This window comes from Hypomesus nipponensis, chromosome 5 (genome assembly GCF_054491055.1).
Source record: "Hypomesus nipponensis isolate SF chromosome 5, ASM5449105v1, whole genome shotgun sequence".
NCBI lineage: Eukaryota > Metazoa > Chordata > Actinopteri > Osmeriformes > Osmeridae > Hypomesus > Hypomesus nipponensis.
Genome location: NC_140365.1, coordinates 13323264 through 13335448, shown reverse-complemented (window position 1 = coordinate 13335448; position 12185 = coordinate 13323264). Strand labels below are relative to the sequence as shown.

General features: G+C 39.5%; 2 protein-coding genes across 4 annotated transcripts in view; both read left to right on the top strand.

The window, feature by feature from the left end:
* Positions 1–1472: 1472 nt before the first annotated feature.
* Positions 1473–2639, top strand: tlcd5b (TLC domain containing 5b). The gene is made up of 2 exons (XM_084698165.1): positions 1473–1714; positions 2092–2639. The coding sequence occupies exons 1-2, from the start codon at positions 1525–1527 to the stop codon at positions 2637–2639; spliced, it is 738 nt and encodes a 245-aa protein (XP_084554291.1). The 5' UTR covers positions 1473–1524.
* A 1837-nt stretch (positions 2640–4476) lies between these two features.
* The window catches only part of arhgef12b (Rho guanine nucleotide exchange factor (GEF) 12b), a 122634-nt gene continuing 114925 nt past the window's right edge, over positions 4477–12185 (top strand). For all 3 annotated transcript variants that reach the window (XM_084698164.1, XM_084698163.1, XM_084698162.1), the window contains exon 1: positions 4477–5361. In XM_084698164.1, coding sequence (XP_084554290.1) covers positions 5330–5361 — 32 coding nt within the window. In that variant the 5' untranslated portion in view covers positions 4477–5329. The remainder of the gene's footprint in view (positions 5362–12185) is intronic.

The window sequence follows — 12185 nt, the reverse complement described above, 5'->3', positions numbered from 1 at the left end:
AAAAGATTCCCACCCCTACTATAATGTCCACAAACATTCACAGACATGTTACTTCGTTGGAAATCCTCCGTTGCTGTGAGGAATTTCCCATAATGCACAGCTACAGCAACTCGAAGCGGGTACAAATTTTAACAGTAGATGGCGTAGTTGTAGAATTCAACCTGAACCTATACAACTATGTTACACATAGTTCCCGTGATAAAATTGGTGGCACACACACACCTGGAATTATAGATAGGGTACAGTGTCAACGATGATGTTGGCGTCAAACAGATTTCTGGAATAATGGATAGGTCTCGTTGGGGAACGAGTCTTTGGTCACAAGTGATAATTACAGGTTTAGTTATTTTAAACTTTTTTTTAACTTTATTTACAGTTCAGTGCAGTGTAATTGTTTGCAGTGATAATTAAATGCTAGTGTGATAATGAATCACCATTTTAAATCATACAAGCTGTCATTCTGTATTGTATTTAGTGCAGGAATTTTTATTTTAAATATCTGCCACACAAATGTGCAATTTCCTTCTATAGACTCTTCAAATTTATCTTGGCTTTAGATGCACTAAGATTTCTTTCTGATGAAACATTATCTAAAGAATCTTACCCGAAAACAGTCGGGAGATGAACTAATCATTTGTTTCCTTCACTGAGCCTATGCAACCAACAGTCCCGAGAAAATGAATTAATCACTCTCGGAGACTACTTGATACTCCCGAGTCATACTAAAGATTCGTTCAAAATGAAGAAATCGTTCAAGAACGACACATCCCTACTTAGGTTTTTCTACTTAGGCAGTTTTTACATCAGTAAACACATTCATTTATGCAACACAATTCACTCACCTATACTGAAAGTATATCCACTTTATATTGTCGTTCTGTTAGCTAGCCAGCCCCTTTGAAAAAAAATGAATATCGGTTGTAAAACCGAATTTGCTTCTAAATAACAAAACAGAACGTCCAGATTTTCTTTACATTTAGTCATTTAGCAGACGCTCTTATCCAGATCTTTACTACGCTTAGTTTCATTTCATTGCTAATGCCATTGTTAATCGTATTAGTTTGCGGTACTCTGTTGGATTATAAAAAAGACACCTGCAAAATATTAACTGAACAGAGAGTACCTGGTTCTCAATATATTTTTAGGAACCTCACTGCAGATCAGAGGACCAATCAGAGTGAAAGGGCTGGGATGCAAAGTACTATTTCATTATTTTTCATTATTTGATGTCGAAATGCTTAAACAAACAGTCTCAATCGCGGCACGGAACTCCGTTGAATTATAAAGAGGACACATGCAGAATATGAACTTGGCAGAGTGCCCGGTTCTTGAGCTGATTGTGGGAAACTAAACCCGTTCCAATTTGTACACACACACAGATTCCTGGCATTATTAGAGAGATAACACAATAAATGTGCTAAAAGTGAAGAGGTATGAATACTTTTTGAAGCCACTGTATATCACAAACTGAAGCATCTGTCAAAGTCTATCTAAACCTGATCCTTCTCCCAGACAGAGACACCAATGCTTCTTCTTGAGGTGATCTGCAGTCTGATTGGCTGGTTGGCACTATACTGTGTCTTCTGCTGTCTGGCCAACCAAAGAGGAAAGGAGTGGAACTGCAGACTGGTGACGCTGTTTCATGGGATACTCATTGTGGGCATGACAGCATACATAGGTTTCATAGATGGCCCCTGGCCCCTTACTCACCCAGGTGAGATGTGGCACCGAGATGTGTGCTGAGTTTCTTTATCTCTACATTGGAGCAATATCCTCAATGTAAGAATTTCCACAAATTATTTAACAAATGTCATCTCCCAATTACTTGATCAATCATGTTCTTCTCACATGCTTTACAGTATATGGTAAAGTGAATGACCCAAATCTTGTCCATAACATAATAAATAGTTGGATTTTCAACCAGGGGAAATCGTGAAATGCATCATGACACCTTGTTGCATAGCATACAGTACCTTGTAAATGTCCACAGAAGTAATTTTGTTTCAGAAATACTTAGTGACTTAATAATTTGAAAGATATTAGCACAAATTAGCAATGAACCCCTGTACCTTTGTCTATGTCCAACCGTAGGCACGGAGAACACACCTCTCCAGATCAAGGCCCTGGTGCTCAGCCTGGGCTACTTCCTCTTCGACATGGGCTGGTGCATGTGCCACTGTTCTGAGGGCCCCATCATGCTGGCTCACCACACAATGAGCATCCTGGGTATCCTGCTGGCACTGGGCCTAGGAGAGTCTGGAATTGAAACATGCGCCGTCATCTTCGGCAGTGAAATTACAAACCCACTACTCCAAGCCCGCTGGTTCCTCAGACAGATTGGGCGCTACGACAGCCTGCTGGGGGATGTGGTCGACTTGCTCTTCATCTTGCTGTTTGCCTTTGTGCGTGTTGGTGTGGGCACCATGATGCTCTACTGTGAACTCACGTCCCCCAGACCCAGTCTAATAATGAAAGGGGGGGGTCTGGCTATGTACATGTTAGCTTGGGTCTTCATGGTGGACATAGCCAGATTTGCCGGCAAGAAAAGTCGGGCCAAGTATAAAAAATGGCAAGAGAGGCACAAGATGGTCGAGCAGAATGGGCAAGATATGTATGGACATACCGGAAAGAATGATTAAAGACTGAATCTGGAGATGGTATTGGGCTCCCATTGTCTACATGTTTAGATATAGAACTTTGATGCTCCTTTAAACATATCATATTAATTGGAACTCATGAAATGTACAAGTCTCATTTTGGAAATTTTGCACCATTTAAATTCTTAAGCACCTTCAGGAACCCACTGCTCTGGGCCATACTGTAGATTTAGTTCTGAGGAGGATTGACTGCAACCCCTATTGCTAATGCCGCACCTAAAGGAGACTTATATTTCTCATGAATTCAAAGGAGGGAAGATAGACTACCTCAAGGACATATGTAATGAATACATCCTTTGTGTGATTATTTCTTCATTTACCTTTTGTGCATGATCTCTGCCTCAAAGTTGGGCTACATTTAGCTTTGTTTAGTAACGAGATAACAATAAGCAAATGCCAAAGGATAAACATTAAACTATGGTGATCCTTGGTAAAGTGAATGAATGTATCCATTTAACGCTAAGGTAGGCTACACTTATTAGTAAACATTAGTAAACTTATTAGTAAACATGTCAGTTTCTTTGTAATAGGTACACTGAATCATAGTACTCGATACCATTTGCTAATTGTTGAACTTCATAAAATGTACAGACCTTTTGTAGGCAACAAGAAAGCACTGTGTGCCTGTTGCCATCTATATTGGTATATTTAGTTTGTCCTTTAGATGGCACTGTCAACCTTTTTCATGTTGTCAACCTTACAATTCACCTAGGGTGTTTTGCAATCATGAAGCTGTATAAATAGTGCCAATCCTTTTTAGCAGTCATCGGAACGATGGTGAATAAAGACTACATCCCCAGTGTAAGAATTGTTGTCTCTGGATGCATTACAGCCTATACTCCAAAATATGTTGTTAGCGAGACTTGCCTCTATTTGGAAACCTTGTTACTCTTTACTAGCATGTGTAGTTATCAGTTTAGGAAGTGCATGATATATGCTCTGTGGACCAAGAAGTCAGATTAAATACCCTATCAAATCATGTTGGAGATCATCTAGAAGATAAGGTTTATGTTTTATGTCTCTTCTTGTAATAATTGTCTCCTTAGGTGATAATTATAATGAGACACTGCCAAATAGTACGATACATGTGCACGAATCACTAATACAAGTAGAAGTGAACCAGTGTTAAACAAAAATGTACTTTGACTAAAACGATGGTCTGAAAAACACTATGAGTGGTATTTGTAATAGGCTTCGAAGACTTTATCTTTGTGATGATGACTGTTGATCAAGTCATGTCATCTCCTTATATTAACTTTTAGTTAAGTTGCTGTTATGTCTCAGAAAGTGTCAAATGGGGTGGTAAATATAAGCCAGAAAAGAGTTGAATGTGTGTAATATATGAACTAGTTATATCTACGTCAGTATACGTCATTAACAGTACTTTTTGTATGGTTGCTATCTTAAAGTCTTTGGCTACGTAAACACACGCCGAAGCCGACTCGTTGTAACTTGGAATCTGCCATTAGTCCATAGAAAAATAATATAATTGTTGTAACGTCCAAACATGCCATCTTTCTTAATTTCGAAGGCAGAAGCGTAGTTTATTTTTGCTAGGAGTATTGAATTGAACTGTCATAAAATATACCAGATTTAAATCCACACTTGCGACGCATAGGCTACAAAACGATTTTCTGTGTATTCAAGTGTAATTCATTCATACCGTAGACTTTTATAACGATGGCCAAATGCATAGTACAACAATGTAGCGTTGCTTTCAGAAAGTTATCAATCGAAATCTCCATAAAAAAGGGATTGGGTGTTTTTTTTTCATGTGGGGGTGGGAAAGCATTTCCTTTTTTCCATCCGCTCTATACAGTGAGAGCGAGAGGCCTATGCAAAAGTGTGAATCACTTATCTGAACTAACTTGTAGATTTGGAACGTGGTGCGTAACAATATTTCAGGTGTAGAACCTACCGTCGGAAACTTTCCTTATAGTTGGCAGAATTCTTCCAGACATGAAGGACCAAGCCCGTCAAGGATAAGGGGCGATCGGGAATGCTGCTGCCATGAAAACATTTCATAGGGGAAAATAAGGGATCCACACCGAGGGCAAGCAAGCTTGGAAAAAACTTATGAGAAGACAAGGAACCAAGTTAAGACTGTTTCTCAGTTAATAAGGAAGACTCGTTTAAAAAGAGTAATTAAAAGTACAACTTGGTAGGCTACTGTGTTCAAAAAGGAAACATTAACAATAGGTAGCCAGTCGGCTAATAGTTCCCCGGTGGTCTACTGACAAAGACGTATGTAGACAGCGGCAGGCGAAGCCCAAGCTACAATGTGTTCGCATTTAATGTTCCTCTTGAAGATTTTGAGAGATTAATGTAGTGATACTTGGAAATATCAATTTAACACGGCGTATTTACTTCATGTCCCGGTAATGTCTTTGAAGAAGATGTTTATATTTTACCCTGATTCATTCGCTCTCGTGTCACATTTTCGCACATCAGTGGCTCCACCAACATACTAAATCTACAAATTGGGTGTACACTGTGGAATACCAAAATTACTCTTCCCATTTGATGGATTAAACGATTTTCAGTCGATGTGGAACGCTTTGGTTAGACAGACACTGAAAGGAAATACGGAGTCGATTCAAAATCGGAGTTTGTCGTTGTGGTAAAATGCTAGTTGGATAAAATCCGTGGAAAAAACCCATAACGGAAGCCCAATGAGCGGCACACAGTCAACTATCACTGACAGGTAAATTGTACATCCAACTCACAAGTCTCGAATGATGATTGAATCATATGGTACATTCAGTGTGACGTTATTTCTTGGTGTGTAGTTGTCAGACGATGTGCTGGAATTGCTATGTAAACTAGTACGCTCTATAGCCGTCACATTTTTCTCTGTTGGTGATGTATTTTGGGTCTGTCATCCATTATTGACCTTACCACATAAGCCTGTTTGCCCCTCACTGTGTCCCAAGTATTGTGTAGAAAGGGGTTCTTTTTGCATTCCTGTGAATTATAATGGAAATTACTTAATCAAAAACAAATCTGGTGAATCGATTTACAGCAAAAGGAAAATGTACAGGAATATCAGGAGGTGATTTGATTGGTGACACTATGGAATAGAGAGAGAGGAATGTAGGAATGCGTTTTCATCTGTATGGCCCAGAACATAGCTCTCCTCAACTCTGTGTGATTCTGATGTTTCAGCCTAAGTGTTTGCTTCTTTGTGCTGAATAGGGTAATATATCACCATGATCACACAGCTTCATACTTCGCCCAGAGTGTGAGGAACAGCTGAACAATGAATCAGCTGTTTTTTGTAAGGAGGGGCTTTATTGAAAGTGTGAGACAGGTGGTGAATGAGGCAAGAACATTTAAATGACAACATCAACACGAGGGAAGTGATTTGTAGGACTCATTTGGCATGCGTGTATAACTACTATCTGGACTAGTGTCATGCTATTTGCCTTGCTATGCGCTGTTTGTATTTGTGTCATTTTGTACGCCATGGGCCGAAGCACAAAACCTCTGTTTTGATAGTGTGCCTACTTTAATTTTTCTGTTGCATTCAAGGCATGTGGTAATAAGTATAATATGGAATCCCTTGGAAACCTAAAGCATTTGGATGTCTTTAAGTTTTACATTGGTGCTAATCTGAACAGCTTTGGCCGGCTTTCCAGTTTTGCTAAAACTTCAGAAGTTGATGGCTGGGAATGGGAAAAGCACACCCCCCAGCAGATTAGATTCCAGTACACATTCTTGTACCCTCAACTGTTTGAAAAGTGTATTCCAAGAAATGGCAAAGACAGACACCCTTTACACTGGAAAGTCAATTGATGTCCAATTATTTCACGAGTAATAACAAGATTAAGACCGGCTATTTTGGTATTTTTGTTGTGCAACAAAAACCTTTTTGCATTCAGCTTTACTGATGCCAAACATCACCAAGCCAACACCCTTCTCCTTCTATGACTACCTTTTCTGGTATCATCACTGAATCCTGCAGCTACCCAGATGTCACAAGTATACTTGATGCTGTATAGCATGAAGAAACAGTTAGTCATATAATTTGGTTCCTGACTGATCACACACTAAGCTTTTCTTTGAATCTAAGCTACAAGAGTCCTCTCAAAGCTACTCATTGTAAACAATATCTATGATGACCCACATTTGAAGACAACTGTCATGCCTTTGGAAGGCTAAAGACACAATCTCACTCATTAACCTAAGATGTAAGGTTCTCTTTCAAAAGGTTTGTACAACCAGGGATGGATACAACCATGACTTGAGAAAACTTGACAGTCAAACCAAGAAGCAGGGTCATCTCATCATCATCCACTCTGCATGCAACCTCAACCCCATTGCGTTTGCTGAAGATAGAACAGTGGAGCAGAGTCCAGCCCAATCCTATTGCTCTGTCTCAGTCACTTTCTCCTACTATGAAGTGTTCATTTTCAAAAGCCCCCCTTGTTTCAGCCCCACCTCAACAGTTATTTTCTGGCAGGTCCCAATGAGAGGGAGCATAATTTTGTTCCATTTAGTTTTGGTTGAGAGAGACGGATCAAACATATAATCCTCAGTAGGGTTTCAAACTCTTTCTTTAAATGGACTTCTCCTGTCAGAGACAAACGATGTAAATCGTCTGTATGCCTTCAAATGAAGTACAAATAACTCATTTTGAAATGTTTGTGTAAACCCCTTGCTTGTGTATACCCCTGATATAAGCGATTTAGAGAGACTGATTTGAGACTGACTGTTGCAGATATAAATAATTGTGTGTAATAAAGGCTACCTTTAGGGCTAGTAGGAAGTGTCACTGTTGAGACTGAATAAGTCCGGGGGACATGCGACCAGTTCTTTGTCACTTTTTCGCTGATCAGAGGATTTTCCTCTCCCTGAGGCACTCGCGAGAAGTGGTGACATCACTGATAAACAATGTCTGCCAGCCTGGCCAGGCCACCAGCCCTTCCTGACAGTCGCTGGCCAGTGAGCAGTGCAGGATGGGAATCAGCCCAAGCTTCACTGTCATTCTATCCCCTCTTGTAACACTGCAAGGGCTTGCACTGTTGTGTTAAAAAAGGGTGTTGGTTGCAATGTTTTGACTAGGTAAGGAAAAGCAATAGTGGTTCATGATTTCAAAATTGCCAATAATGCAAAGGATTTGGTGCATGAGCGAGTGTCACTAGTTTTTTCTAATGAATGAGGTCTCAATTGTGGCAAACTAAATACCAACGTTAAAGATTATAGCATTGTCAGCAGCATTCTGTGAAAATATAAACATTGCAAAAATATGAAAAATATTTGCCTTTATACTATTGAAATATTATAAAGGCATGACATCTTTCTTAGTTTCTTTTTTTTTGCATTTGAAAACCTCTGTCATCTCTTGACACCAGATTGGAGAAGGACGAGTCATTGTAATACCAGTCTGAGATTGCATGGGGGCAAAAAGTCTGTTGACTACCTCAGAAACAAAGATCATAGTGTGTGGTGGCATGGTGGTCCCAGCATAGGATGGTTATCATAAGATGGGACTGTTCAGGTGTGTATTATCAACATTGCATGAGACCTGGATGGTCTTGTGACTTGGGCTGATGAAAGAAAGATGTCATCTTCCTCGTAAAAGTTTCAGTTTTTTGTGTGAAGGTATTATCATGCTCAGCCATTCAGAGAGAGTATGACAAGTAAAGACAGGGTTACTTTGATTTACTTTTCTAAACATAGACAATGCAAATAAAACCAGATGTTTAGGTAGTCATTTTGTCCACTTCCTTTGGTATTATGAAGGACTAGACAGAGCTCCCACAGGAAGTTAGGGAATGGAACTTTTGCCTTTAACCACTGTTGGTAATTCAGTTGACTAAAGAAAAACCTTTTTCTTAGAACAAAATTTACAAAACAGAAAAATTTATATAGCTGTACTTAGGCCCTAACTTGCGTAGAACGGGTCCATAAAGATGGTTGTCTTGCACCGGCTGATTAAAACTTGTCAACCAAGCCAGCTTTGCTGTTTGGTATAACTGAAAATCATAATTTGTCAGCATGTTGCCTATATGCTCTTTGGCAGATTCTGATCCACATGGGGAAACAAACTGACAGCCTGTGTTAAACCCTTATAATCACACCCTTTTCTTTTTGGACCCTAACCGTAAGTCTGCAGCATGGATTTTTGTATAGAGTCACAATTTGTGAAGAATATACATTTTTCAATGGTTCGTAATGTTTGGAGGAATCCGCCATTGCTGCTTGCAGCTATATTTTATGATTGTTTTCCCATTATGGGGAACTTGCACATCTGGGATTTACTAGAAGGCTAATATCTCCAAAGAGTTGACAAAAACACAAGGTCTGGTGATAAGTGTGGCAAGTGTTACAGAATTTAATAGGTTAAACTTACTGTCCACCCACGACATAGAATTACTAGATTTTCGATGGCATAGCTGGCTAAAGTGGTGTTCATGAAAGGTGGTTTCCCCAGTCTATACCCTGGTGTGGGGGGAAGCCATTGTGACGAATGACGCGACAACACCTGCAACACAAGCTCAACATGTCATCAATGACTCAGACAGTTTGGTCTCATAATTGCTGTTGCTTTCATTGGAGACACAAATATCAAAGTTTCATCAACAGAAAAAAACGGAACAGGGTTGATCTTTGACAAAGGGAGTCAGGTGGTTGAGCGGTGAGGGAGTCGGGTTAGTAATCTGAAGGTCGCCAGTTCGATTCCCCTGCCGTGCTAAATGACGTTGTGTCCTTGGGCAAGGCACTTCACCCTACTTGCCTCGGGGGAAATTACTTACTTTAAATCGCTCTGGATAAGAGCATCTGCTAAATGACTAAAATGTAAATGTAAAGTTATCAATGGGATACCAAATTTGAAATGCAATACCATTAAGTTCCACAAGGGCCTTGGCTCAAGCCAAGTAGTGAAGGCAGTGCTCCAGACTAACTTTTTTTACTAGGATCATAGTAGCCCCTGACTGAACATTTTAGGAGAGCAAGCAGAACATTTAGGGGCACACCTTATATTGACCTGCAATGCATTTATTAATGTAACTAGAGAGGGTACAATTTAGTGGCAATGGTTTAGACCCTGTATATGAGTGCTCAAGCACCCCTAGATTTAATCTCAGCACCCCTAAAAATAATATATTTTTACAATATATTGTTTATTAGGGTTCCTCCATCAGGAGGACCCTATTGTAATTGTTGGTATTATTAGGTTCCTCCGGTAGGAGGGAACCTATTGTTATTGTTGGTATTCTTATTATTATTTTTCTTCTCCTTGCGCCCCAATATCTCAAAAAGTCCCTGGTCATAAATTTTCTTATTTGGCACATTGATACTACATCCAAGTGGGTACCCCCACACCAAATATGGGCCACATCGGACCATAGGGGGCACCACAGGCCACGCCAAAAAGTCCAATTTTCAAAGTGATGGCATTTCCACCCCATTGCTCCAATTCTTCTGAAACTTGGTGTACATGCCTCATTTTTCATGAGGAACAAAAAAAAAAAGCCTCAAGGACCCATAAGGTCCGCCATGATGGATTTTCCTGTACTGTGATAATTTGGGAAAACCTTCAAAATTCCTCTTCTCTTGAACCAAAGGTGAAATTGACTTGAAATTTGGTACAGATATGTATCATTGACATATTTAAAAACGTTACTTAAGGCAATTAAATCAAGTACAAAATGGCTGAAATGGGTGTATTTATGTAAATGTCCACATTTCCTCAATATGTTTGTGTCACTAAATCAAATGTATTTTTGAAGGATGGTTCAAACCTAATAAGCTTTAAGGTGACATGCCTCTGAAGTACCATGCAAAGTTTCACCTTGATATGTCAAAATATGACTGAATTACAGCTGTTTGAACTTGGACCAAATCTGCCAATGCTCGCCATTGGAGAAACAGCTTTTTAAAATTATGCATTTATTGAACTTTGTGTATTCCATGCCTGGGAATGGCTCAATTGGCTGAGATGTTGTGGCGGTAAGCAAAGGGTTGTAGGTTCAAAACCAGTCAGAGGCATAGTTTTTTATTCTGACAAAACGGTTTCTAGTCTTCAGATAAATCCTCCGGTTGTAAAACATAGCAATGCGTGTTTAGTTGAGCCCATCACAACACTCCGATCATCTGTTTAGCGAGACTATGTAAACTACTGCAAAACAAGCCAGGTTCACCACAGTAGCTAGTTACTTGTAGTCTATGCATGGTAGAGATAACGCTAATGGTTATCTCTAATGAAGTAAATTGAGTGTTCAGGTGGATCCCTTGTCTGTTGCACAAATTCATTTAAGTAACCTAAGCCAGGACACATCCCCACTGATGCTAGGCATGATTTTAAATTCCCTTCCATGACAAGTTATGGCACTCCAAACAACCTTTTAAAAAAACTATAAGTTATTCTTTACAGCAGCAACCCAGTCATCACGTTGTCCCATTTTCATAGGAAATGTACAAGCAGTTTCAACTTTGGCTGAATCTAACAACGCTTACCACAGGAGAAACAGCTTACTTTTTAATACAGTAACTGAACATGACAATATTCAACACTGAGAATAGCTCAATGGGCTGGGATGGTGACCTGTAAAGTATAAGGTAGTAGGTTGGAATCCTACCATTATCTTTTGGCCTGTCATCATTTTGATTATCTGTTTAGTTCAATAGGATGACATCATTCTGAAATACCATGCACAATTTCATGCAATTTCACCTTGAAATGTCAGTTTCTTAACCTTTATCCCAAAGCTGACCAAAGCTAATACTCTGCCCTTTCTATTCATACAATCTCAACAGTTGGTGTGTAGCAGAGAGGATAGAGAGACTGACTTGTAACCTTATGCTCATGAGTTCAAATCCCCATTCAGCTTGTTGTTGGCCAAACATGAAGTAGTTTTGCTCTTTTGTCGTCCAACTCTCGATCTTCTAAAGTGTACATGTTTATAATATTTTGCGGAGGAACCCGCATCGCTGCTTGCAGCTATATTTATTATTATTATTATTGTAATTTATCTCATGAACACATTGGTAAAAAGTTTTGAAATTTGGCATATTGATACAACATGCCACAACTACGGCCCAAACGCAGACTGGCCCACATCAGACCATAGGGGGCGCCACAGGTGACGCCCAAATGTCCACTTTTCAGAGTGGTTGCATTTCCACCCCATTGCTCCAATTCTTCTGAAACTTGGTGTGCATGCCTCATTTTTCATGAGGAACAAAAAAAGCGCAGGACCCATAAGGTCCGCCATGATGGATTTTCCTGTACGGTGATAATTTGGGAAAACATGTAAAATTCCTCTTCTCTTGAACCAAAGGTCTAATTGACTTGGTATTTGGTACATATATGTATCATTGACGTATTGAAAAATGTTACTTAAGGCAATTGAATCAAGTACAAAATGGCTGAAAGGGCTGTATTCATGTACATTTCCACATTAACTCAATATGTTTGTGTCACTAAATCAAATGTCATTTTCAATGATGGTTTTTCAAACCTAATAGGCTTTAAGGTGACATCACTCTGACGTACCGTACACAATTTCAGCTTGGTATGTC